Here is a 27,796-nt window from a genome sequence, read left to right on the forward strand (position 1 = left end):
TGACTATCATATTCCATTTCCTTGATTTTGAGCTTTTGCAATTTAAGTAACAAAATGCAATTTTGTTTATAACTTTTTCTATATTTATAAAATACGATTTTCCTCATAACAGCCCTATATGAGAATGATGCATAATGAGATTAAATACTTGAATAGGGCCAAATAGAAAAGTCAGAGGTGGAAATGGAAAGATAATTCAGAGCTCTATAACACTGGTACTGGATGAAGCTCATTTATTCCATATTTGTGGGAAAAAAAGCAACAATTACATTCTAAAATAAAATCAGTGCTACAAGTTTCAATAGGGTTCAAAGACAAGATGTAAAAATTGTTTGTGTCAGGGTTTTGGCAATTATTCTGGTGACACACAGAAGGGACATCTGGGCTAGCAATTCTAGATAGAAAACCACCTGAACTGTGGAAAACTACAAGCTAATATCTCACACTTTAGGCATGAGGCCAGAAGTAGCATCCGGAGTCTTACCTGGAGAACTGCTGATTCTAACGGAGGAAAAGAAAAAATGTTTCCTTTTACCGTCTTATGTTCTCTGGCTGGGACCCTGGAAATTAAATTGACAAAAGACAAATAAAGAAGAGAAAAAACAGTTTTAATCCTGTAAGTATGAATGGAAATTTCATAAAGAAATGAGACCCTAGGAGACCAGATGATTCAGGTTTATGTACTATTTTAGGCTAAACAAAGGAAAAGGGGCTTTGGAGTAGGGGAGGCAAGTTACAGGAATGCAAGGGCAGGAAGCGTGTATTAAGTAAGGGTTGTCTTGTTATGTAGAAAGGAGTCTGTCAGGCGGTAACAGTTATCTCTGGGAGTAGCACTCTTTCTGGTACTTCCAGGAGCCACCATGAAAGATGGAAATTTCCTTTATAAATGTAAATTTCCTTTACTAAAGGGGAAATTTATACTCTATTTTTAGGCAGGGGGAGGTGAAGAGCTTTTTCTGCATCTCCTGGTCCTCAGTTGCCTTTAGTTCAAAATAATCCAAAAAGGGCTTCTCTGGTGGCGCAGTGGTTGAGAGTCCGCCTGCCGATGCAGGGGACACAGGTTCGTGACCCGGTCTGGGAGGATCCCACATGCCACGGAGCGGCTAGGCCCGTGAGCCATGGCCGCTGAGCCTGCGCGTCCGGAGCCTGTGCTCCACAACGGGAGAGGCCACAACAGTGAGAGGCCCGCGTACCGCAAAAAAAAAATAATAATAATAACAATCCAAAGAGGTGTATTTTGGGGGTCACATATTCTGGTACCCTTCACTGACTATACAAAAATACCATCTCTAATGTTTTAACAAGAAAAAAAAATTGGTTATTCATTAGTGAATATTAATAAAATTATCAATTCATTATTCCACAGTATTTGGCCCCCAGGAGCATTAGCAACTAATCAGGAAAATGGGTAGTGTTAAATTAATTAAACAAGGAGGCCCTTAGACTGAGGTGGTTTTAACGCCTTAGTAGCTTAAGTAAACAAACCAAAACCTAAATCTATAGCGCCCTAAGGTTAAGAAATGAAAACCTAAGGACAACCAACCACAAAGCCAAACAGACTTCCCCAAATAAGGTACCTGTTTAACCTGTAGCCAATCAAGTCATTTTCTTGCTTGGCTTTCACATCTTCTCTATAAAATCTTGCCTCTAGCTGCACTCCTAACCAATTCCGGTTTGGTGCTGAACAATTCCAATCAGTTTTGGCTCAAACTCTTAAAATGTGTAATACGCCTCAATTCATCTTGTAACAGTTCCAGTCCAGTGGTTCATTAGCCTAAATCTCAAATGGTTTATGTCCTCACTTTATATTTTATAAGGCCTCCTGCGACCTGTCCACCCACAGCCTTGTGACCCATCTTGAGTATAATTTCCCAATAGTGACAACTATCAAATAGTTCAAGTCTTTAAAATATAAAGTGAAATAAAAAGGAGCTCAACTTAATGAAGTATGGAGTGTTGCATCCACTTGATTCTTTTGGACATTATGCACTGATCCCGCATGTTGAGTATATGTACATTTGTACTACATTTAGCCATGCTTCAGAGATGCAAAAGGCAAAAATAAATAATTCTAAAGAAGTAAACTGCTGGCTTTATTCCTAATCAACTGTGGTAGAATGTGGAATGGTATGGTTTTCAAATATAACTCCAAGGACTGTATTAGCACCAAACATATGCATAGTCTTCAGGTCAGCCTAACTGAACTTGTTTATCATATGCCTGTGAATTACAGTCTATTATAATAAAAGGATGTAGCAAAGTCATGATGTTCTCAAATCCTGGACATGCAGTTTGCAACTGCTTAAAAAGAAGGTCAAAATGCCATACATAATTACAAGTGTTTGAGACTTCCAAACTTAAGATTTCTCATGTCAACAGTTCTTGTTGCCAAAAGTTTTCCCATTTGTGAGAGCAAAGCCCTTGATGATCTGGGGTCTGTATGTTTGAGATACTGCAATACATGGTACTATATTACTGATGAACAGATTCAAAAATAACTTAATTGTATTTAAAACTCAGCCACCAGATCTCTCCATCAAAAGAAAAGGCCAAAAGACACGTACTAGAATGTTTATAGTAGGACTATCTGTAATAGCTCCCAACTGAAAACTACCCTGATGTTCATCAGAAGGATGAATTCAAAGGTATATTTACAGAATGAAATAACATGAATAATCTACAACTATATGCAACAGTATGGAAGAATCTCATAAGTATAAAGTTGAATAAAGGGCCAAACACAAAAGAGTGTATACTTCGTGATTCTATATATATCAAGTCCAAAGACAGGCAAAACTAATCTATGTTGTTGAAAGTCATGATAGGCAATGACTGGAAGGCAGTATGATGGAGTCCCTGGGTGTTTATAATGTTCTGTTTCTTGATCTGGGTGGTGGATACACAGGTGTGTTCAGATTGTGAAAATTCACTGAGCTGTATACACTTGGGATATATGCACTTATATAGAGAGAGACACACACACACATAACAGGGTGGGAGAGGGCTTTCTGTAAATAAGATTGCCTTGTCTGATGGTTCAGATATGCATGTGTATGTGTGCGTGTGTGTATATATATATATGGCTTCAATAAAATGATCAAAGAACAGAAAATTCCAGGAAGCCCATGAAAATTGAATCACTCTCTAAACAGAATGCTCAATGAACTGGTTTCAGAACAGTTGTCCGGGGAATGGGATACCTAATATGTCAAAACAAGCTAATAATTTATCTTTAAAATCTCTGCTTTTCTCTACCTCCAGTGATATCACCATAGTTTAAAACAGGTCATCTCCCACCTTGGAGTTCCTCTGATTTAGTCTCCTAACCAGTCTCCCAATAACCTGTTCTACCTATTCACCTACACATTAACCAAAGCAGTTTAAAGTCTAAACCAGATCCTTTTTCTCCTTTGCATAAAATGCCTCAATAGAGTCTCATTATATTTAAAATGTAAAGCAAATTCCAAGTCTTGGCTACATCCTCTGGCCTCTGTCTACCTCATCTCCTTCTGTCATGCTGCTCTCTCCCTCCCTCTAAACTAGACCCACACTGGCCTTTCTGTTCTTCCAAAATGTCAAGCTGTCCCACCTCAGGACATTTGCTCTGCTGTCCCCTCTGCCCAGAACAATCACTTTCCAGGTGCCGTGGCTGACTGATCTTCTCACTCTTTGTTTAAACGTTATTAAGTTCTTATAGAACAACCCTCTCTAGCTAACCTCAACCTCCTATTATCCTCTGTATCCACATCTGTTTATTTCCTTCCTTGACATGATTTGTTATTATGTCATTTGCTTGTTTACCTCTTTCTGTTCTCCCTCTTCCTCCTCTTTAGACTGGAAGCTTTATGAAGGCATCTATCATGTCTATTTGTGTCGAGATTTATCTCCAGTGCCTGGCACACAAAAGGTCCTCCCTAAACACACAGAAATACTTGTGGAATAAATGAATCAACATTCTCAAGGGGAGTCTCCTGGCTGTCCACTGATTAGGACTCCGCGCTTCCACTGCAGGGGGCAGGGGTTCCATCCCTGGTGGGGGAACTAAGAGCTCGCATGCCACGCGGTGCAGCCCAACCTCCCCCCCCCCAAAATAAATAAATAAAAAGTGAAAAAAAACCCGCACATTCTCAAGGGATCACGAGATGCCTGTTCAGTCACGAAGAACGGTGCACTGTTGAGTTTTTCAAAGAACAGCAATGAAACCAGATGTCTTTCATTACCTCCGCCCAGGCAAAGTGTTGGCATTCCGTTCTGGCTTTCCTAGTTGTCACTACCGCTCCACTGCCCCAAGCGACACACTGCCTCTCCTCAACCCCCTGGCGAGGTACCAAATTTCTCGACCTCACCCACCGCAGAGGCGCTCCCTCATTGGCCAGAGAGCCACGGCCTTCGGAAGGGCGGACATCCCCGCGAGCCACCACTGGCCCAAGTTGACGTCGCTCTGCGGTGCACTGCTGAAAGTCAGCCAAGTCCAACGGCCCTTGCGGGGAGGCTCGGTCCCGTCAGAACCTGTGATTGGCTGCGACCGAGAGCCCGGGAGGCGTGCGCGCCTCGCCGCTGAGCGAGGATTGGTCGGAGCTGCCATCAGTCAGCGGGAACAGACGTGCCCCTCTCCATCTGGCAGCTGCCCGAGAAAAATTCTCGAGAATTTCCAGCAGTTGAGCCAGTGGGTGTTCTAACTGCTTGCTCCAGAGACTGGAAACATCGGAGAAGGCAGTCTTATTTACAGAAAACCCCTCTCCCGCCCTCCGTTAGCTAATTACAATTTTTCCAGGGACATTGCCATCACGAGGTAAGAGCCTGGAGAGTGTACTTCATTTATTTAACCGTTTATGATACTTACGGATGGGGGCACAGCCCACTGCTCCCGGTCCGCGGAATGGAGGGTAAACGGAGGAGGGTTCCCCAGGGAGGGGAGGGGAGGGGAATATCTGTTTAGTTCCCCAGCCCCTTCAGTCCGAGCCCGGCGGCCGGTGCCTGGGTTCTCTGTGCGCAGCTTGCTTTCTTTTCGAGTTCTGGAGCAGCATGTCCGGGCGGGGCCCACCTTGGCTGAGCCACTGGCTGCCGGCATTTCCTGCGGAGCCTTCGCCCTCGGCCTGAACTTGACTGCGAGCTGGAGGCTCCTGCCGAGCGAGGGTGGTGGGCCGGGCTGGAAGGAGGGAGGGGACCATGGAAGGGTCGATGGACGGGAAGCAGGGGCCGCCCGCCCTCGCTTCCCTTTAGCGAGGCCCCGAGTCGCCTAGCCCCAACCCCCGGACGCGAGGATGCTGCGGGGGTCAGCGCCTTGTCGCCGCTGCAGCTGCGGCCGGGCCGAGGGAGACGTGGCGGTGGCCGGAATCTGTCCGCGGAGACTGCGGTTGGGAGGCGGGGTCTGGGCGGCGGAAGGTGCGCGAGGGAACCCAGCCGGCAGCATTGCCGCGCGCTGCGCCGGTCGGAGGCTGCGCTTGCTGCGGTGTATCGCCCTGGGTCGCTCAGCTGTCCCGGCCAGCGAGCCAAGCCCAGGATCCCGAACTGTCCAAGGGTGAGCTTTTCAGGGGCTCGGAAGAGAGAAGGATGCAGAGCCCTAGCTGGGATCGACCTGCGGACGTGGGTCTTGCTTTGCCAAGAGCGCACTATAATCTCAAGGCCTTGTGGCTGCTGACGTCTTCTTTCGCAGCCGCCGTCTGTCGATTAGAGATTTCCCAGGAGGTGACAAAGGCGAGACTCCGGGTGGCAACAGCCAGGGAATTTGGCCTTTCTGAGCTTCAGACTGGAAATGTGCAGCAAGGCCTCTCCGGTCCTTGCACACTCCACCAGTGCGGAGGAAAGAAGGAGGTGGTCGGCGCTTTAGAACTGAGCAGCTAAGGGGACAGATTATGTTGGTCTTGAAAGACAGCAATAGTGTCGCAGTCTAGGGGAAAAAAAGTCTCAGTTATAATTTTTCAGGATTTTTTTCTCGGAACCTTAGTCGGTTTCTGTTGGTCACCAACACAGGCACCTACTTCCCTTGACTGGAATCTTAGAGAAGAGGAAGAGTGGGAGAGGTGCTGGTGATAGAACGTAAAGGAAAATTCTTCTTCTTTTTTAAAAAAATTTACTGAAAATTTAATGTGTAGATCTCAACGTTGTATTAGGTGCTCTAGAGGAAATGAAAAAGGATAAAATACACACTTTATACTCAGTTGTTCTGGAAAATTCTTAAATGAACGTTTGGAATATGGTCTGTATCCACATTAACTGAAATGTTTTACAAGATATTTATGGAATCAGAATGATGAATACTTTTCATTGCTCCCATGTTCTTTTCTCTATTCAAACATCTAAATACATATGTTCACATCAAACCTAAGAGGAGTCATTGGAGGTTTCTGTTGTTTCTGTTTTCTCCCTCATGTAGACTAGTAGATTTTCTTTCCTTCCTCCTAGCAGGGTACTGGTAAAGAGGATATTGGAGCCCAAATTTCCTGAAATACATTTTGGAGGTTTCCATAATATTTGAATCGATTGGGATGATTTTTTCTTTTTTCTAGAGTGCTTAAAGAATTATTTTAAGAATATTAAAATTACCTGTGTTTCCATTGTGTAAGTTACTGATATAAAGATACCTGAGTGCCACTTTATAATGGGCAAATGTGAATACTTCGTTAACTATTTTTGCTAGAGGTATAAATCTAAGCAAGTTTCAGTAGTACTGATCCCTAGAACTCCTGAGTAATTTTGGCATGTGCTTAACATGACAGCAATAAACTGCACTTTTTACCTGCTTTCAACAGTCAAGTGCAGTTTAACTCAAATCCCAAGTGCACGCTGCTGCCAGAGACCGGGAGCGCCTCCCTTTTCCAAAAGCACATTTGGACAGCTCCAAGGTGTTTAAGTCATTGCGGGATTATAAAATTGGAATAAGATGAAGATGTAAACTAGGCACAGCAATCTTGTAGCTGCGGCTTTCTTCATCACTCCCCCCCTTTTATTTTTAAACAAAGTGTATACTTCAAAAGTTTACTAGAAACCAAATGCCTTTTTTTTTTTTTTTCCTCCCTTTCTGATGCTTTTCACCTGAGATTTCCTACTCTCAGGATGTGGCTTTTCACCAGCGCTCTACTGTGGAATCTCTATGCCTCCTCTCGTGGACTCACAACTTATTTCATTTAACCCTCTTTGCTGAGAATCCCCCCTGCTAGTCAGCGTTGTTCAATCAGGGGTCAACTTTGTTCAACTGTCAGAGTTCTGTGTCAGGACTGTAAAGTATGAGATTAACCAAAAGCATTGAGGAGGAGGAAGATGGAGGCCTGGTCACACAAATGAATGTTAAAATGATGAAAATGGAAAGTATTTTCGGCGTTTACTTACTGTCAGTATGTAGAATATATGCAGGCTCACACTGACACGTTTTAAAAAAATTCATGTGATTAAAGTAAATCGTGAGCCATACGTTTTGTGTTGATTGGGGAGTAAAGACAGTTTTGGTTTTGAATAACATATAACCTTCAAATAGAAGCAAAGGAGTAAACACCTCTTTTTTTGGTAATGGGATGTGGTTTCCCTTTGATAACCGGAGGTGCTATGTCTCCCCCGACCCCAGTGTCGTCATAAAAGAAGTGAGTTTCAGACTTTAGTACATGATATCAGCTAAAAGGCCAAGAGGGAACGGCCTCCTAAGTCTTTTGTGACCCATGAATAGTTTGGGAGGCCATCTTCATTCTAAATTCTGAGAAGGCAGGGCTCAGAGATCTTCCATTGCTTAGGTATCCAAGGGCGTTCTTTGGAACCTCATCCTTTCCTTCTACTGCTTTACTTACTGAAAGGAGTAATGGTCCTTCCTACACACAGCTAGACTGATTTCCAAAAACTTATTGAAAATGATTGTTTCAAATCTGTAATGCATTTTCTTGTAGATGAATTCAAGCTGGGCTTTTTGTGTGTGTTCATGTGTGCCTTTTGGGGAGATACATTTTTTTCAAATTCGTTTTTTTATTGTGAATCAATTCAAACGTGCAGTTGAGAATAATATAACACCTGTATACCCTCCGCCGGCATTGTCAAATCGTAACATTGTGCTATTTTTTACAGTTGGTTTTTAATTCATAAAGGAACAGAACGAAACACTGTGGAGACGAATTTCTGCTTAGAACCTTATTTGTATGGCAAACTGCCAGAAACACAGTCCTTCCCGCAGGGGTGTAGGAATTCCCCCTGCCAACGCCCTGAGGAGGCTTTCGGATGAGCTGCAGCTGTTAATGTAAATGCATAGATCAGTGGCTCATAAATCAGGGCTGCTTGTCACACGTGCAGTTGCCCCCAGTTTCTGAGATCACACACACGACCCAATTTACATTAACCAGAATAATAAAGTTTAGTAAGTTGAGAAATCTTAAACTGAACTGAGATCCTAGATTGTATCTTTGCTAAAACTTGGGCACTCTCTGAGTACAGAACTATCATAAATATTCTATTAACCAGTTTTCTTTTTTTTAAATTTCTAACTCTTGTAAGAGACTTTGTTACTGTTAATATTTTTCCCCACCTTTTCTTCAGAGCAGTGGAGTTAATGAAGGGAAGACTATTTAGTTACACCTGTTTTCTATATTCTCGCTACTCAAAGTGTGGGCCTGCCCGACCAGCAACTTGTTTGCAGGACCAGGGAGCTGGTTGGAAATACGGCATCTCAGGCCTCACCTGACAGACTGAATCAGAATTTACATTTTAGCAAGATCCCCAAGTGATTGTAGGTTAAAGTTGGAGAAGCACTTGTTCTATGTGAGCTGTGCACATTGTCAAATTTTTATAGAATTTAAACCCTGTGAATGGGGTAGGTAAATCAATTCATTTTTGATCCACTATTCTTAGAAGTAGGCTGTTAAGTGCCACCTCCTTTACAGACTTCATTCTTGGTACTATCTAATGATATATCAGTTATATTTGAAATCATTGATGGAGTCTCTCTCTCTCTCTCTCTCTCTCTCTCTCTCTCTCTCTCTCCCTCTCCCTCCCTCTCCCTTTCTCTTTCTCTGTTTCTTTCTACTCAGTTGCATCGTTTCTCTGGAAGACAGCCCATTGTTGTTCCATTGACGGTTCCCTAATTCCTGAGTCCTCTGGAGTTATGTCCACAGCTGCCTTACTTACTTTGGTTAGAAGTGCTGGAAACCAGGTGAGGAGGAAAGCGCTACTCGGCGCCCGCCTGCTGCAGGACGACAGGTGGGTGACGCCCACGTGCCACAGCTCCACTTCAGAGGCCCGGTGTTCTCGGTTTGACCCTGATGGTAGCGGACGGCCAGCCACCTGGGATAATTTTGGCATCTGGGATAACCGCATCGATGAGCCGATTCTGCTGCCGCCCAGCATTAAGTATGGCAAGCCGATTCCCAAAGTCAGCTTGGCGAACGTGGGCTGCGCCTCGCAGATTGGCAAACGAAAAGAGAACGAAGATCGGTTTGGCTTCGCTCAGCTGACAGACGAAGTCCTGTACTTTGCGGTGTATGATGGCCATGGCGGACCGTCGGCGGCCGATTTCTGTCACACCCACATGGAGAAATGCATCCTGTACGTACAAACGATACAATGGCTTTCACTCTCTGCAGTGTGCCTTCTGCTTCCTGTTTAAACTTCACCTTTTGGCTGAGACATTCACTGCTTTTTTTTGTTTGTTTTTCTATGTATGTATGGCTGCATTGGGTCTTCGTTGCTGCTGTGCGCGGGCTTTACTCTGGCTGCGGTGAGCGGGGCTTACTCTTCGTTGCGGTGCGCGGGCTTCTCACTGCGGTGGCTTCTCTTGTTGCAGAGCACGGGCTCCAGGCGCACGGGCTTCAGTAGTTGTGGCTCGTGGGCTCAGTTGTGGCTCGTGGGCTCTAGAGCGCAGGCTCAGTAGTTGTGGCTCGTGGGCTCTAGAGCACAGGCGCAGTAGTTGTGGCGCACGGGCTTAGTTACTCCGCGGCATATGGGATCTTCCCGGACCAGGGCTCGAACCCGTGTCCCCTGCGTTGGCAGGCAGATTCTTAACCACTGTACCACCAGGGAAGTCCCAAGGTTTACTGTTAAGGTAGTTATTTGAGTGCTTTCACACTATTGTTTTATGAACAAGCAGTTGCTCAAGCATGCCAGTTATTACAGATGATTATTACCACTTCAGAAATATGTATGTTTTAACAACTCCCTTGGTGAGAGCATTGACCAGAATCTGCAGCCCTTGACTTGTGATCATTTCAAGTGAATTAACATAATAAAGTACATGATCTCATGTACTCTGAGAATCTATGAGTAACATTTACTCCTATCAGTGCAGGGCACACAGTGCTTCAGTAAGTGGTAATTATTCCTTCAAGTGGTATGAATAGCTTGGAATACTTGTTGAAAATAGCTTTAGATGATTGGCATTAGAATAGGGAAAATGCTTTTAATGAGGGTGCTTTGGAGCTCTTTAAAAAGTTTATTTACTGCAATTATTATTAATTATTATTATTATTAATTATTCTACTGCTAGAATTAAAAGAGGGGGAGAACATGTGACAGTTATGACCACGTGACTCTTCTTCCCAAGCATAGTTATTCATACCATTCATCAGTTGATTTATATATATTTTGCCTTATTCCACAAAGGAACTCAGTGGCTTAAATTTAATATAAAGGAACTCTTGACTTCTCAGGGTTGTGATAGTGAGGATTAATTTTTTAAGGATGGAGACTTGGGCTTTTATTTGACTGTTTTTAAAGGCTTATCTCTGTGCCTGATTCTTTCTCAATTTGATTCGTTAATATGTGGATCTGAAGCCTCTGAAAGGCAAGCCACGGAGGTCCATTGTATGGAATGACTCTGCTAGCTGGAGGGACCAAGAGGAAGGCTAGAAACCTGTAGTCAAATGACTGTTTGGGGCTCTTTTTTCCTCTCCATGAAGGGATTTGCTTCCTAAGGAGGAGAACTTGGAAACTGTGTTGACCTTGGCTTTTCTAGAAATAGATAAAGCCTTTGCAAGGCACGCCCACCTGTCTGCTGATGGTAAGTAAAGCAATCTCTTTCTTTACTGTCCTGGGGCATTTCAGGGAAAAAGGAAACACTTTGAGCCCTTTAGGGGTGGGAGTTTTAATGTAAGTTTATTTGTAAGGATGCTTATGTTGAAAATGATTTTTTAAATGAAGAATCACTTTAAATGTTATTTGGAATCCAAACGAAATCCACTTTTAAATGAACTATATTGGAGATTGTTTTAGAAATTGGAGCTCCAAAATGGCTCTGATATTGAATTTCAATTTTACAAAGATTAAAAAACATTTTTTAATCTGTTTGATTGCTTGTTTTATGGGCAAGAGGTCCGTACTATGAGAGGGTTTATTATTTTGGGTTCTTTTTTTAAGAGGAATCTGACAAGCAAGTACTGAAATTCACTACAGGGTAATCTAATCTAGCCAGAGAGTAAATGTCCACATCAGAAGAAAATTGCTAATTGGTCCTCAATAGAAAAGGACAATGGCTAATATGCACTACTCTGTAAAATTAGAAGGAAGATCTTTTTTCTTCCATTTCTTAAAAAAGCTTGATCTTGCAGCTTTCCCGTGGTAACTAGTTGACATTTTTTTTTATTTGTTAAACACAAGGCCATGGCAGCTGAATTTTAGAATTTGTGTACTGTGTGACCTTACATTTTGAAAGTAAAATGTTTCTGATTTTGACTAAATTTATCAAAACCATTTCAGGAGAATGTAGCTGATGTTTTTTGGTTAGCTGGCCCCCCAGTTTATTGCTCATAAAGTTAACCTTGAAAACTTCTGCAGCAACCATTTAAATGTATGCATATAGACCTCATAACCGATTTGAAAACGAATCATGCAGTAACATTAATCTGTGTTTTGTTCGTCCTTTTGTTTAAAGGAGGTCAAAGTGTACCACAGCAATGTTATTTTTGTAATTTTCAGTTGGAGGGCATAGGGCTGGAAATTCTGGCTATTTCACAGATGAGGAAGTGAAACTCAGAGAGAGGTAGAAGGTCAACTGCAGAGTTAGGCCTGAGATGTTCCTGGCACCCACCGTGGCCTCTCTCATGGGCATATTTAAAGATGAGTATTAGAGAGGATGATTCTAGGATGGCCCTATTTGCCATTTTAAGAAGTTTTTCCTCCTCTTTTTCGAGAACTTTATCATCATCATACTTCTCCGAAAAGCATTAGAGTCCACTCTCTTTGTTCAGTTCAGGGATTTATTTTCTCGTTTGTAGATTATTCAGGCCCATTTTCTCTTCTCCGTTCCTTAGGACTTTTCTTCCGCCTTCCAGCTGGCCCCTCACCTTGTGAAAATAAGGGTTGAGAGACGGTAGATTTTAGCATAAGATTCTGTACTTGTTCCTCGTGGGGAAAACATACAAAAGTGAAGAGATTCTGTACTGGTTCCTCGTGGGTAAAACATACGAAAGTGACGAGGACATCAAAACACTTTCTTATAGCTGTATTTTTATAACTCTGAATATTGCTATGCTTTTATTTCATCCATAAGCAGGTCGGCTGTGTATCACACCACGAAGTTTATCGGCTGTAGCGCAGGTGGTGTGCCCCAGCTGTTGCGTAAATAGGTAGAGCTCACTGGGCAAGGTTTTCAGAAAGGAATGTTCAACTTTACCATGGAAATGTGGCCAACAATCAAAAACCAGTAACCCTTCATGGGTGCGGTTAGCCCTTTTGTAAAGGATCTACTTGACGAAGATGCTTAAAACAGTGATAGATTTGGTATAAAATGTGAGAGTACTCCTTTCATTTATTAAATAATAAATTACAGTTAAAGGGAATTTTGAACTTAGGGAGAGAATTGACTTAACTTGCCTACCTTAAAAGAACCTTTCTAAAGATACCTTTCTCACATCAATTCAGTTGTGCAAAAACATTAATCATAAAAATGTACTTCATCTCTAATAATGAAGTGAAAATTTATTTATTTAACTTAGTTCCTCTGTCACATACTTTGAGTTAATGATCTCAGACCTTTCATAAGATAATTCTAGAATTTATTTTTCATTTGCTTGCGAGTATAATGGAGCATGACAGAATGATGCTTAGAGTACTACTAAAAGAAAAAGAAAGGGTCTGTTATGACATTGTTGTTCTTAAGTCTTATTTTCGATGTATTCTTATAGATCAGTTAGTCTGTGTGGTTTTTCTTTTTAAGTAAGTATTTTGAGAACAGCTTTAAATTTATTCTTAATCGGTTGCCAAGGCTTCCAAAGGTGGCAAAAATTGCCTTTTGATTTTTGGGGGCTATTTTATCAAATATATTAAAGCCACTAAAGATAGGATGCTGTACGTCGTTTAACCTTTCAATATGCGGATTTTTTTTTAAATAAAGCGTACCACTTCAGATTTCAAAGTGATTATTTAAATTAAAAAACATTTTTTAGTTTTTAGTAAGAACTGAAGCAGTATCAGTATTATAAGAGCGAATAATATTCTTTTTGGCATAGCTGTGAGTAGGACCCATGCTAGTTAAATAAAATTGTGAAGTAAGTGCAGTTTGCCCTCTCCAATTTCTTTCACCTTTTCTTTCAGCATCAGCTCCATTTTCCCTCCTTGAACCCTTTCTGTGATCAGCTTGAGGGTAGGGGCCATGGCTTATTCAGTTTTGAATCTCTAGGGTTCAGCACCCTGTAGAGAGTCTGGAAGGTACTCAATAATTATTTGGACTAAACTGATCTCCACTGCCTACGCTTTCTTACCAAAGTTATTATAACTTATCCCTTGATTATCCTATAGCTGATTTAACCAAATTATTAACATAATGTATATAGTTTAATGAGTTATCACTTCTAGGGGGGATCTGAGTTTTGAGTAAGGAAAGCTGAAAAGAGATTGGTTAAACCATAGGAATGAATCACTAATGCTGGAATTTCAGGTAGGGAAGAGTGCCCCACGTCATACTATTAGCTTTCTCAAAAGAAAGTGAAAATAATAAAGTGAAAATAAAACACTCTCTTTTTAAGACTTTCATCCAATATCTGCATAAAATACTTCCAATTACCTCATTAGCATTTAAAATATTTACTATTTCAGTTTAAAATGGGGGTAGTTTGAGGAGAATAAAATCAGAATGCCACTTATCAAGAAACAGACCTTAAGAAATTGCTAGCTATTTTTATTGATTTGTTGTAGATGCATTTTCAATTTACCCTTATTTACAACTAGCTAATTTCATCATCATCTTTGAATATTTTGTATTCATTTTATACCAGTCATGTGTATTTTTACAATTAATGAAACCAGCCAGTAAGTTCAAGTGATGTCCCATTAGTCTATTGTTTAATGAACAAATTGTCACTCAAACCAGATGGTAGAAAACTTAGATGATATCCTCTATATCCGATAAACTCTTCGAAGTGTTTCTAGATTGCTTAAGATTTGAAAGCAACAAAGCTCCCCAAGAGACAAATGGATCAAAAAGAGAAGACTTGCTCTGACGTTCAGAGTGGGAGACGTTGGTGGCAGCATTGTGAGTCTCATTGGAAACTTCCATGCTCTTCATGTTCCTTGATCTCTTTATGGAAGAATTACACTAAAAAATAACCAGTGTGAGAAATGCCATGTTTTTGATTTCCCTTCTTATGTTGGAGGCAGCCAAAAGCAAAAAAAATAGGGACAGCATTGAAGAGATATTCTTATTGTGCTGTTACTGCTTCAACTTGTTACTGATTTAGTGTTTATGATCATACATGTCTAGAATGCCCATTTTTGATAAACACTGAAACTGTATTGGTTTATACATATTATTTTTTACACAGTGGAATAATTACCGGGGGCAGGGGGGTTACACTTTGAAAAGTACAGCTTTACTCTTTATGTTGCCATTCAAAATCTTGATCATTTTTCTTTTGATATATTGACCTGCGACACTGGAGGAAAGAGAGAGCTGCAGAAACTCCCATTTTATGAATTACATAAAATTGTAAACATTCATTAGAGCTCAAGAGCCTTGCTAGCCTTTATTTAAACAATTAATTTAATCTTCTATTCAAAAAATGCCTTATAGATACTAAAATCCTTGCATTTAGCACCATTAACAAATAAGTCACTCCTTGTGTCTGGTATAGGAGGTGCTTTGATTCCTTCTTGATTTATATTTAAATCCCAGTAATTTGGTGGTATACTGTAGTTTACATCCTCTCTGGTATGCTTGTCAGATACGAACTATTCAGTGCTCTACCCATGAATTCCCATGAATTTTCCCTTTTGTAACTGGGACAGTTCTGATATTGATACCAAACAAATTTACGGTGCATTTTTTTCAACTCAATAAACGTACTGATTTACTCTTCAAGACTGACTGACTGACTGTGTGTGTGTGCATGAGTATATAGATGTGTGTCTGGGTTACCACAATATGTGTCTTGGTACACATACATTTGAATATAGGTTTTCCTGCCTTGGGAAGCCACAAAACCAAGAAGTGTTGCTCTGTGATGAAAAACAGACTCAACTACAAAATACCATCAACTTGGGCAAACTGAGTTTTGGAATCATTGATTTGGCATCTCCTGGAATATTATATAATTTGCTAGTGAAATTTTCACCAAAATAAAACCCTTCCCCTTATTTTGCAGCTCTTTCTCTACCCTCCCCTGTGTTGCAGGTTTGTAATGTTTGAGCACAATTCCTGGGTGAATTTCCTATTTGCCTCTGTGCGTGTTATTTGTGGCAGAGAACTGTGCCTGGTCAGCAGCTCTAGACCTGGAGCCCGTGGACACTATATGCTGGGCTTCAGTGGAAAGAGAGATCTGCTTAATTTTGTCCCAGGTGAAGGAGTCCAGCGGTTCCTAGCCTGGACTACTGGAAGGTTCCCACATCCTCTTTGTCCCATTAGTTGAGATGACTTGCAGTAGAAAATGTCCAGTGAGTGTTAAGAACTTATTGAAAGATGTCTTAGTTTTATAGTTTTGTTGTTAGGGAAAAAAGTGAGAATTTTTACTTCCATGTTAAATGTTAAATGAAAATAAATGCTGATTTAATATTTATATTCTTAGATGCTTAGCAAACCAGAACCAACAGTTTTGAAAACTTTCCCATAAATCCTGGGATTTTGGAACTGTGACGTTGGGTTGGTTAAAAACTCAAGCTCTTTTAAATTCCCAAATGGCAGAGCCATGAATTATAATCCTAAGCAGCTAAACCTGAAGTTTTCATTTATGAGGTTTTAACTCTTGATGTAGCCAATTAAAAACCACTTTTAAGAAAAAGCTGCTCCTGGGACTTCCCTGGTGGTTAAGACTCGGAGCTTGCACTACAGGGGGCACCAGTTCGATCCCTGGTCAGGGAACTCAGATCCCGCGTGCTGCTGTGTAGCGCGGCCAAAAAAAAAAAAAAAAAAAAAAGAGAGAGAGAGAAAAGCTGCTCCTGTCAGTTTAAACAAAGGAGAATACTAAACTCCCTGGACAGGTAGCATCTGAGTAAACGCCTGTGTTTTCTCGCCTGGCTCTTCTCATCATTTGAAAAGATTACAGAGGTTCAACTGTAAAGCTTCCCTTGTATAATGTTTTAGGACACTCACAAGTTGACATTTGTAATATAAACATCACAGATACACTAAAATGTTTGTGTTGTACGACTATGATATGTTACATATTTTAGTTTTGCCAAGATGACACTACTTTGGCACAGCAGTTCCAAAATCAAAAGAGATAAATGGGAAGATAGTGCAACCATATACGCTCTCTCTCCATAAAGTAAATCCGGCACGGATATAGAAGATTAAGCAGGGTTTATTCATGTTTTTTTTCCATTTTCCTCTTCTGATTAAAGCAGGCATTTTAATATACTGATTGGAAAATACTTGCATATATACCTTTCCAAAATGCATTACTGCTGTTTTGAAAATTGTCTTTAAAAAAAAAAAAAAGGGAAAGACTGAGCTTCCGTCAGTCAATAGCACTTCATTTTTCCTAAATCTGCCTTTGAAGTCAAAATCATCTTTAGATGATCACCTGAATATTTTACTTAGATGCTTTAAAGAATTAACCATGTTACTGAAGATAATACCTGCTTTAAATGCTATCTTTTTTGATTTTCTCAATTTGCTTTCCTTTTTAGCCCATAATTTCACAGTACTCTCACTTTGACAAGGCTCAATGCACCCTCAAAACTTTTAACAAGCAGTAAAGAACTCAGGGCAGACACTGTTAGAATACACACCAAAGAAAGATGCAAAAATGCCCTCTGGATTGGATGGAGGAAATAGCGGTGACCTCCAGCCAAGCAACGTATAATTTTGTTATTGGTTGGAGGAAATTAATATTCTTGGAGTGCTCTGGGCCCAGGGCTTGACCACAGGATTAGCACTTGGCAGCACTGTCCGGCATCTGGGGACAGACTGATTGTTCGGTGGAACTACAAGTGTGAACTATACCAAGTTTATGGGAAACTAGAATGAATTTCATTCCCTGCTCTCCAGATTTACTCCTAATATTATGATGGCTGTACCTTTGTTTCACATCTGGGGAGGACAAAGATGAGAAAAGAATGTGAACCTTTAACCGTTTTAGGATTTTTTTTGGTGAACATTTGTAAAATTAAAACAGGTGTTGAAGGAAAGAATATAAAATATAGTGCTTGAAGAGCCAATGAGGCACTTGGCATATCTTGCTTAGCCTATTAACTGATGATAATTTCACAGGACAGGGGTAAGAAATGGAAGAAAAAAGCTGAGTGCATAGATTTTAGAGAAGTTGGCTTGCCTGAATGGGCTCTGTAGACCTAAATCATCCTGCCATATTAGCCAATCTAATTAAAATGTAATGCTCTTAATCCCAACACCTGATGCACACACAAAGGTGTAATAATGATCCATTCAAGTGAACCCTACTGCGTATAAATAGAAGCCATTTGGAGACAGTGATGCATTTTTTACCAAATTAGGTTAGCAACTTTCTCTGTTTGCATGGAGCCTTGTTACTGAATTAAATACCTCTTTCTCTGCATGCTCTTACTTACATAGTTCATTTGCATTTTATTTGCATAGCTCTAGTTAAATTAGAATGATACATTTCAGCATTAGTTTAACATGCCTATGTTTTATCTTGTAATAAAAATTCCACATCCAATCATTTGACCGTCACTGACTTGTTCTCTTTTTCATCGTGTCTGCAGCGACCCTTCTGACCTCTGGGACTACTGCAACGGTAGCCCTTTTGAGAGACGGTATTGAACTGGTTGTAGCCAGTGTTGGCGATAGCCGAGCTATTTTGTGCAGAAAAGGAAAACCCATGAAGCTGACAATTGACCATACTCCAGAAAGAAAAGATGAAAAAGAAAGGTACCACCCCCACTCATCAATCTTTCTATAAGGATAGTATTTATATAGTTCAAGACAGAAATAAAACCTTGCATTTTAAGCTGATTTTATGCTTAAGTTTAACGGAGCCTTGGTTTTCTGGGTATCACAACGTAGTCTTTTAACATTTTTTTTGACCAGGATTAAGAAATGTGGCGGTTTTATAGCTTGGAATAGTTTGGGACAGCCTCACGTGAACGGCAGACTCGCAATGACCAGGAGTCTTGGAGATCTGGATCTTAAAACCAGTGGTGTGATAGCAGAACCGGAAACAAAGAGGATTAAGGTAAGAAAGGACTTGCAAACCCTTGATACACAGGCAAGGAAGGAATGCAGGATTGTCTCCAGCCGCAGGCTTTCTTGAAAGCCTTAATTGAAGCCAGAGTGACTTTTATTCTTAGTTTTTGAAAAAATACTCATTTTATTTATTTATTTATTGGTTTGGGGCTGCATCGGGTCTTACTTGTGGCGCATGGGATCTTTTTGTTGTGGCACTCAGGCTCTTCCTCGCGGTGCGTGGGCTCCTCTCTCGTTGTGTCACTCGGGCTCCAGAGAGCATGGTCTCAGTAGTTGCGGCACACGGGCTTAGTTGCCCTGCGGCATGCGGGATCTCAGTTCCCCGCCCAGGGATTGAACCCGCGTCCCCTGAACTGGAAGGCGGATTCTTAACCACTGCACCACCAGGGAAATCCCCAGAATGGCTTTTAAACAGAAGTTATTAATGGAAGGATAGATAAACTTTTCAGATAAAATAGGATAGTGCTTTCCTGGCCTAATGTATGAGGAAGTGTTGGCTTTGTGTCACCCTGCTGTGGAATTTGCCTGGAAGCATCACTGTACTGCCCTTGCTCACCTGCACCTCATCATTCAGCATCCTTCTCCCTTGGAAGCTGAGCCTGACTTCCTTTTTCCACCAAGCTAAATAATTGTCCCACCTCTCTTTTTGTGACATCTTCTGCTTGCTACTAATCATTGCCCCCATTACGCTACGCTTCCCCCAGCATACACCCAGTGGTGAGCCGACACTTCACCTGTGCAACCCCCAGCCTGCTCTAGTACCTGGCACATTAGAGTGTAGGCTCCCAGTAACGGCAGCAAATGACTGTTAATTTATTGAACGGTTTTATGTCTTATAGATATCCCACTTATATTCATTTCATCTAACAAATACTTACATAGCAGTTTACTATGTGCCAGGCTCTGTTCAAAATAGCTACTCCTACCCCATTTTACAGAGAAAACAATTCTGGAGCATATACACTTCAACCTACCTATGTTTGCCCAGTTGAAAAACAGAGGTGGGTTTCACACCCAGGGAGCCTGGCTCCAGAGACAGTGCTCTCAGCCATTACATCAAGCTGCCCAGTAGCATTTAGCTACCTGGCTTCTTCCTCCACGGTGTTACTAAGTAAATGTTAGGTTTGTCCTCAGTGATTGATGCTACATGTTGCCACTTTTGGCCTAAATGCAGGCCTTCCATTTTCACTCTGTTTGCCTACAAGCTCTGACACACGGCTGACCACTTGGAAAACAGATAAAATTGTTGCATTATGAAGATTATCCTCAGGCTGTCTGGTTTATAACCCTGTGCATTTGCTTCTGACCGCAGCTACATCATGCTGATGACAGCTTCCTGGTCCTCACTACAGATGGCATTAACTTCATGGTAAACAGCCAAGAGATCTGTGACTTCGTCAATCAGTGCCACGATCCCAGTGAAGCCGCCCATGCAGTTACTGAACAGGTGACACAGCAGAGCTTCCCCTAGAGAAGTCCCAGGGCGGGGAGGAGAGCACAAAGCCAGGTGCAGGTTTCGCTGCAGCCTGCAGGGGCCACCACTGACTGCAGATTTCTTTGAAATCTTGTGTTTTAGCTTTAGTATTACATGGAATTTTACACTTGACTCCATAACATTTCCAATTAAAAATGTTTTTCCAATTCTTCCAAGTAGTTAAGTAAAATCAATATGCCAAGGAAATGAGCCATGTTTCTTTTTTGGCTTTGTACACATCTTGAAATGACAGTAACAGCATTGGTAAATTATAACATTAGCAAATACTCATGTCACCGTGTGTCAGGCACTTTTCTCTTCATATGTATTTAACTCATGTAATCATCATGATAACCCTCTGGGGCTGGAGGTAGGATTATCCCTTCTTCACAGAGGAAGAGAGCAGGGGCACAGAGGCCGAGACATTAAGTAACTTATTCAAGATGGCAAGATTGTCACATTGCAGAACTGGTCTTCAAACCCAGACAGCCGAGCTCCTGAATCCAGCCACTGGACCATTTCAAACTAGACTGCTCCACATGAACATCCAATGTAGAAACACTATAGCATAGTCAATTTCTGGTTTTGAAAGATGGGTGTGTAAAAACAAACAAATACAAAAAGCTATATGGGTGAGTCGTATGTTGGTGTGCCAGTCAGAGCTAAAATTTGGAAGCTGGATAATATCCAGTAAAAAAAAAAAGTAAAATTTCCATGTGTTAATACTCTGTTTGGATAGATAGCTCTCTTTTTTTTTTTTTACTTTATTTATTTATTTTTGGCTGCATTGGGTCTTCATTGCTGCATGCAGGCTTTCTCCAGTTGCGGCGAGCAGGGTCTACCCTTTGCTGCAGTGCGCGGGCTTCTCATTGTGGTGGCTTCTCTTTGTTGCAGAGCATGGGTTCTAGGCGTGCGGGCATCAGTAGTTGTGGCTCACAGGCTCTATAGAGCAGGCTCAGTAGTTGTGGCTCGTGGGCTCACTATTTGTGGCTCACAGGCTCTAGAGCACAGGCTCAGTAGTTGTGGTGCACGGGCTTAGTTGCTCTGCAGCATGTGGGATCTTCCCGGACCAGGGCTCGAACCCGTGTTCCCTGCATTGGCAGGTGGATTCCCAACCACTGCGCCACCAGGGAAGCCCCTATATCATATATTTTTTATCAATCTTTTTCTTCAGAGTTTTGACCTCAGGCTCTGAGGTATTTTCTTTTTTTTTTTAATAAATAAATTTATTTATTTTTGGCTGCGTTGGGTCTTCGTTGCTGTGCGTGGGCTTTCTCTAGTTGTGGCGAGCAGGGACTACTTCCCGTTGTGGTGCGCAGGCTTCTCTTGTTGAGGAGCATGGGCTCTAGGCACGCGGGCTTCAGTAGTGTGGCTCGTGGGCTCTAGAGCGCAGGCTCAGTAGTTGTGGCTCGCGGGCTCAAGCGCAGGCTCAATAGTTGTGGCACATGGGCTTAGTTGCTCTACGGCATGTGGGATCTTCCCAGACCAGGGATCGAACCCAGGAAGTCCCAGGCTCTGAGGTCTTTTGAAGTACATTTGCTGTAATCCCAAGCACTTATTAATGCTGACTATGTAATTTGCTCTTTGCATTAGTTCCTAAAATTGATTTATAATTCCACTGTAGGAAGTTTAGTTTATGCCAGTTTTCTATTTTGTATAGACTGTAATAAACTTTCTTACAGTTTTATATCTTTATACACATCCACTTCCTTAGGTTATTATTTCTTTAAGCTAAATTCCTAGGAGCAGAATTGCTAGGTAAGAGCTAACACTGAATCCTTAACCCTGCATTATTCCCTATGCTAAATGCTTTACGTGTGTTTTCTTCTTCAGGAGCTACGTATCTTGTACCTTAGTCCACTGGTGTATTTATTGCCAAAACCGCTACAGTGGCATATAGTTAATATAGTTGTTTGGGACATCAGTTATCCTATATGCAATTGATACAAACCACTGTGAAATAACTGCGTTAGTAACTGTGTTTTAAGCCAGTTTGGCCTTCCAGAGAAAGGCCATTTCTTTTTGTACAGACTCTGATTTCCATTGTTCATCTCTTCCTTCCTGCCGTAATTTGCAGGCAATACAGTATGGTACTGAAGACAACACTACCGCAGTAGTAGTGCCTTTTGGTGCTTGGGGAAAATACAAGACCTCTGAAATCAACTTCTCGTTCAGCAGAAGCTTTGCCTCCAGTGGACGATGGGCCTGATCACTTGCTGGGACTTGGAGTTTCTGTGCAGTTTTTCACTGATTGTGTCAAGAAACTGATAAGATTTTAAAAAGCTGACTGTACCAAGGTGACGCTAGGACTCACTAGATCAGTACACACATCACTATAAACTTAGTAACCATCTACATAGTAGTTTTTCACAAATACCTGTCATATTTATGTTCAACTAACTGTACATACTCAGTATAAATACGTGTAATTCAGCTATTGTGAATGAGTCTCTGAGTGAGCAAATGAAAAATGGTTTTGATGCACTTGCTGAGTGTTACATTTCTATATGAATTTCTTTTGACCATTTCTGATCTTTATTCATTTGACCAGGTTCTTGCCTTCAAGTTCTTCAAAACTAGTCAGTATTTTGACAGCTACTCAATGGTTATCTGCAAGTGTTTATTTTTAATAACTGTACCAAGCATTAAGGATGAAAACTGAGTTCTCTGTTACTATACTTTGTACTCTGGATCACCTACTGGTGAACGTAACAATGCAAAAGAAATTAATTCAGCTGACATGACACTGCTAAGCTGTATACATATGTACAACAGTGCACTTACGTATTTCCACTGTGTCACCAGGTCTCTCCTGCCACCAGTCAATTCATTCCTGTTTTTCTGTAGGTAAGAATGCTGTATAGCTATGACTATTCCTTCATATCAGAAAAGAATGTCCAGGCTAAGAGTTCTTTGGTCAAAGCTATACAGAGTTATATACTGACAGTATCAAGTATTTTGTATAACGTTTCCATTTGTTATTCGAATTCTATGTTTTGTGTTTTGTATACGGAATGTTTATATTATCGCTTTTTGTATAGAGTAAGCAAGTCGGATAATTTGTCAGTAAAAATAATCCCACATTGACTGATAACTGCTACAGACATAGCTTGAGGTTTATGTCTCCTTTTTCTAAGACTCCTAAGAAAGACTAAATCTAAAAAAAAAGCCTTATCTATTCCAGCTTGCTATGTAATTTAGGAGTATAAAACTATATTTCCTTATATCTGTGTGTAAGTTTGCTGTTAAAATGTGAATCTCTAAATGTGTGTATGGAATTACATCTGCAGTTTATTTCTGCAGACAGTGTAAATTTGTTGTATGTGTAGGTGTATGTACATATGTATATTTTAGACTAATGGAAAATGAAAGGGAACAATCCTGCATAGCTCCTTCACCAGTTAGCTTTCAATTATTGATATGTTTATCTCTAAGAACACTTGACAAACTGAGGGAAGTTTCAGAGTGGAGAACCAATGGTTACTGGGAGATAAGGAAATAGATTAAAAATGGCTGTAGGAGATATTCTGTGGTGGGTAACTTCTGTGGAAAAACCTAGGAACAGAACAGCATTTGAAGCTACGTTGCTGTATTGTAATTTGCATATAAAATAATAGGATGTGAGAAAAATACTGAAGTGTTAAGAATGACATGGAGTTCTGTGGAAACGAAAGAAAAACCAAAACGATAAAGTTGATGTACCTTCAACTCTTAGTTTTCAGGTTGACTTTTCTTTAAGTTTTACTCAAGGCTTATTAGAAGGAAGAGGGCACAACATCGATATTCACATCTCACCTTTTTGGGAATGGAAGGAAAGAAATCTTGAGTTTTCCTGCCTGTATTCATCAGGAATTATCCTTTGGGAAAAAGTGGTATGGAAATATTTCAAGGTGTTTTTTTTTTCCCAAGGAAGTTTGGTAAAAGAAAGAAAAACATTACAAGAAAGGATATGGTCTCCTATTCATTGCCTGGGAAGTGAGGAACCAAAGGTAGGCCTGGAGAAGTTTCTCCCTCTTCCTGAGTAGGGTCTTGGGACATAAACATGGAAGCTGCAGTTAGGAGTATGGAGAGTTTCCAAACTAACAAGCAAACAGAAACTCTAAAGCACAAGATGACCTGCTCAAAATGTAGGTTTTATTTTTGTTTTGAATTCTTCACATTGCTATTCCTCTCTTTTCCTTTAAAAAACCAGCGTGGGAGCGATGTCGTTGACTTCAGAGGTTTAAGAGCCACTGATGCGTTGGGTGGATTGCCATCTGTGACAAAGAAGAATTTGTAGGACATGTAGGCCTTGGTCTGGAGTGGATTTTGCTCTGCTCAACCTGAAAGTTTTTAAAACCTGAAACTAGTCAGCTTTGACTAAAGCATGAAAACACACTAGTGTCTGTTTTTCAAGCCACGATGTTGAAGTATAACTTATAGATTATTATAATCCATAAAAGATAAGCATACGTGTATTAGGCTTTTAAGTCTATTACTGGGAATTATGCAAATAGTAATGGAACAGAAGGACTGTTCTAAATAGATTTTTGGCTATAACTGTGAATTTGCCATGTGGCTATTACCATGTGGGTACAGGTATGGTGTAAATTATATTAATGTAATTAAACTTAAATCAACTGTATTTATGTTTGCCTTTCATTTATATGTAGTATATAAATCATCTTTCTAAAATAAGTTGCCTAACTTTATTTGCCATCATTGATTTGGCAAAATATTCTTAAAATCATTGTGATTTTTCACAAGTATAAATTCTTAGGTACCTTATATATTCAAGTGTAAATGCAGTCCTGCTTTCCATCAACCATTTATTTGTCACAGACCCTTGTGTTAAGTGCATCAAAGTTGTATGCACTTTTTCTGAAAAAAAAAAATAAAGTTTTGGCAGGATCAGTTTTGAATTTCAGTACTCTATGATGGGAAATTACTTACTTTGAAGAATTCTTAGCATGTCATTTAAATAGAAATTATTTTTTCTAAGTGGAACTGAATTTTTTTTTAAACAAATCTTGGCAGAGAATGAGTAGGCCTCTGCTAACTCTTCAGTATCAGACAGGACGTTTAGTTTTCTTTCTAAGAACGGACAAGGATTTAATTTCACAGTAATATTATAATAAGAAAATGCTTCAAGGTGCAGTGGGGGAAGGGATGGTTAAAGTTTAGCATTGAACCCTTAAACACAAACATATATTTGTATTTTCCTTGAGCACTTCAGTTCACATACCTGCGTCTGTGCAAAGTGACATAAAATTCTGGTTGGGTTACGTTTTACTGCATTTATTATATTCACTTACCTGGATGACTTCAGCAGAAATAAAAAGTCATGTCTTTAGAAGCCAAACTGTGATGACCTGCCTGTTGCTTTTGGCATCTGGAATGAGACTGCTTGACTCTCTGGCAGCTCCCCTTGGTTGTTAGATGGTTGAAACGGTCCACTGATGGTCATATTGCGCATTTGAGGCTGTGAAGTCGTGGTGTTGTTCCATCTCCAAGAACGACTCCTCTTCCACTGGATTCCTGTACAGAATTGAGTGGTTTGCTGTCTCCCAAATTAGTTTCTGCTAAAGTGCTCTTGTGTACATTTGTTTTATAATTTACCAAAGTACTAATTGGGTGTATAGCACTTCTGTAGTGGGCTGATGTAATTGCTGCTTTGACCGTTGTTTTAAAAGTATGTATTAGAGTAACTGTAAGCATACTAAAATCATATCTCAGTGTTCAAAGCAACATTTAAATAAAGTATGTGCATTAAACACTTTAAAATCAAATTGTGTTTATTTGGCATCCAGACTTTCCAATATTTATTATGTGACCCTGTGAACACTGATGTAAAGGAGTCAGTGAATGTTTGGAAATTTTTTAGCAGCCAAATCCTGGCTGTTTGCAAAATTAATGTGAAGAATCTTTGAAAACATTATATACACACTTATCTATTCAAATCTTTTCGATTGGATTGAAAACAAGATTTATCTCTCATTTCCCTCTTCCAAAATATTTGTTGGTACATAAGAAGAAAATGGTTGTGATTTCTACAATATGTTGCCTGTGGTATATTTTACTGCAGCATTTCCATGTATTAAAAATTAGAAACAAGTGTTCAGTGGGAACTCAGCAATATGCAGTTAATGTAAGCAATTTTTAATGTCCTGCCATTGATTGAACAAAATGTCATAGTTGCAGTCTTTCGGCACAAGGATCTCTTCTAGAGTATCCCCTGAAGGTAACTTGGTAAACTCCATGGTGGCAGAGATCTATTTCATTTTGTTCAGACTCCTGACCTAGCACTTTTTATAAGTTCAGCAATGAGGATAAAATGTTTGCTAAATCAGTGAGTCAATGCATTCATTGAATTACATTTTTATTAATGTTATGTTAGTGGGGAAATGGGCATTAGATATTTTAAATAATAAGCCAAACATAGTATTTAATCGTGAAGGAATAGTATTTAACCTCTTTTGGTGTTTCCTTAAGACAATGATCAGTTATGCCTTGTAAAGTATAAGTTAGTATAAATATGGTTCAGAATCTTGTTCTGAACAAAACCTAAAGAGCAGTGCTGCATGGATGACTATAATCTTGTTTCTTTAAAAGGTGGAGAAAGGGATATGAATATTAAGGGTCTTTTATGTGCTATGCTCTTTTACATATATTATCTCATTTAATCTTAACAACCATACAGGGAAGTCTTTCTAATTATCATTTTTATAGATGAAGAAATAAAGCCTTTAAGTAGCTAATAATAGCAAGGTCCAATCCAGACTCCTTTGACTTCAAAGTCTGTTTCTTCTCTTACCATACCTCCTTTATACACTAGCAAAAGCAAAACCAATTCACTACTATCAAACAGCTATTAACATCCATCTGCAGAAGGCTCTCTGGTGGACATGAAAAAGAGTGACATGGACACGATCCAGAAACTAACTCAGTGGATGAATGAACATAATAGAGGCAGTAACTGAAACCTAAAACTAGAGTAGAGAACTAAATTATGTTCCAGCAAACAGTATAACTGGGGAGCAAGTGAAGAATGAACAGAATAATGCTTTAAACAGTACAGGGTTTAGATGGTCACTTACGGAAGTCCAATAAGTCAGTTTACCAACGGTAAGCATTTTTTGAGAACATACTGCATATGTCTAAATGACACTAGGGTGGGTCTAGCAGGGCTTGGGGCTAGTGGTTGATAATATCCCTAGAACTCTGTCCGGAGACCGACAAGTGAGGAAAGTGAGTTATACCAGAAGGATATCAGTGTTCACCTGGACAGGTGAAGCCAGGATGTTTGGAGCCGAGAGAGATCTAACCAGTGAAGTCACTGAGCCTTTGTTCACATGTCAAGGGTAGGTTCTTTCAAGGGCCAGGAGACTTAACGTCATGTCTTAAGAGGCAGGCGGCCAAAGGCAGGACTGGTAACATATTTCGTGCCAAATGACAATGCCAGGTCCTTATTCAAGACAGCAACTGCAGAGCACTAAACCAAGTAGGGGGCCCCTCTAACAGCTGGATCCTGTGCAGGTCGTGCACCCATAACCAGAAGGAAAATACTCTGTAAGAGCAAATGCAGCAAAAGAAGGGAGCACATTCATTGCACACCCACGGCCTTTCGCCAGTGCGCGGGCACTTACCGAACAAGATGCACTGTGGTGCTTGGCCCCAGGCGGCGACTACGGCTGCTGCCCGGGATCCCTGGTTTCTGCCCACCGAACCAGGCAAAGCCCGAGCAGCTTGGCGCCCTGACTCCACAGGCAGAGATGAGA

At 40.6% G+C, this 27,796-nt stretch overlaps 1 protein-coding gene and 1 long non-coding RNA gene across 4 annotated transcripts in view; one reads left to right on the plus strand and one right to left on the minus strand.

Moving 5' to 3' along the window:
• The window catches only part of LOC138842705 (uncharacterized), a 65,545-nt gene extending 60,069 nt beyond the window's left edge, over nt 1-5,476 (minus strand). The window contains exons 1-2 of one of the 2 annotated variants that reach the window (XR_011377493.1): nt 4,844-5,476; nt 485-560 (exon numbers count right to left, since the gene is read on the minus strand). This is a non-coding gene — a long non-coding RNA (uncharacterized lncRNA). Of the gene's footprint in view, nt 1-484; nt 561-4,220; nt 4,431-4,843 lie in introns of those variants that run through there. The other variant, XR_011377494.1, reaches the window with a different exon arrangement.
• PPM1K (protein phosphatase, Mg2+/Mn2+ dependent 1K) lies at nt 4,620-23,942 on the plus strand. 2 transcript variants are annotated; one of them, XM_030865699.2, is made up of 7 exons: nt 4,620-4,792; nt 9,006-9,519; nt 10,869-10,969; nt 18,085-18,250; nt 18,410-18,554; nt 19,878-20,012; nt 22,117-23,942. In XM_030865699.2, the coding sequence occupies exons 2-7, from the start codon at nt 9,080-9,082 to the stop codon at nt 22,246-22,248; spliced, it is 1,119 nt and encodes a 372-aa protein (XP_030721559.1). In that variant the 5' UTR covers nt 4,620-4,792; nt 9,006-9,079; the 3' UTR covers nt 22,249-23,942. The 2 variants fall into 2 exon arrangements, with proteins under 2 accessions (XP_030721559.1, XP_060155805.1); XM_060299822.1 differs by lacking the exon at nt 4,620-4,792 and adding an exon at nt 5,380-5,521.
• Nucleotides 23,943-27,796: the final 3,854 nt, after the last annotated feature.

This window comes from Globicephala melas, chromosome 5, assembly GCF_963455315.2.
Source record: "Globicephala melas chromosome 5, mGloMel1.2, whole genome shotgun sequence".
In the NCBI taxonomy this organism is placed as follows: Eukaryota; Metazoa; Chordata; class Mammalia; order Artiodactyla; family Delphinidae; genus Globicephala; species Globicephala melas.

Excerpts from the sequence above, each read along its gene's own strand:
- PPM1K (XM_030865699.2), top strand. The coding sequence starts at position 9,080 with ATGTCCACAGCTGCCTTACTTACTTTGGTTAGAAGTGCTGGAAACCAG. Across the intron at positions 9,520-10,868 it reads CACATGGAGAAATGCATCCT|GGATTTGCTTCCTAAGGAGG; the intron begins GTACGTACAAAC and ends CTCTCCATGAAG. Across the intron at positions 18,251-18,409 it reads AGAAAAGATGAAAAAGAAAG|GATTAAGAAATGTGGCGGTT; the intron begins GTACCACCCCCA and ends TTTTTTGACCAG.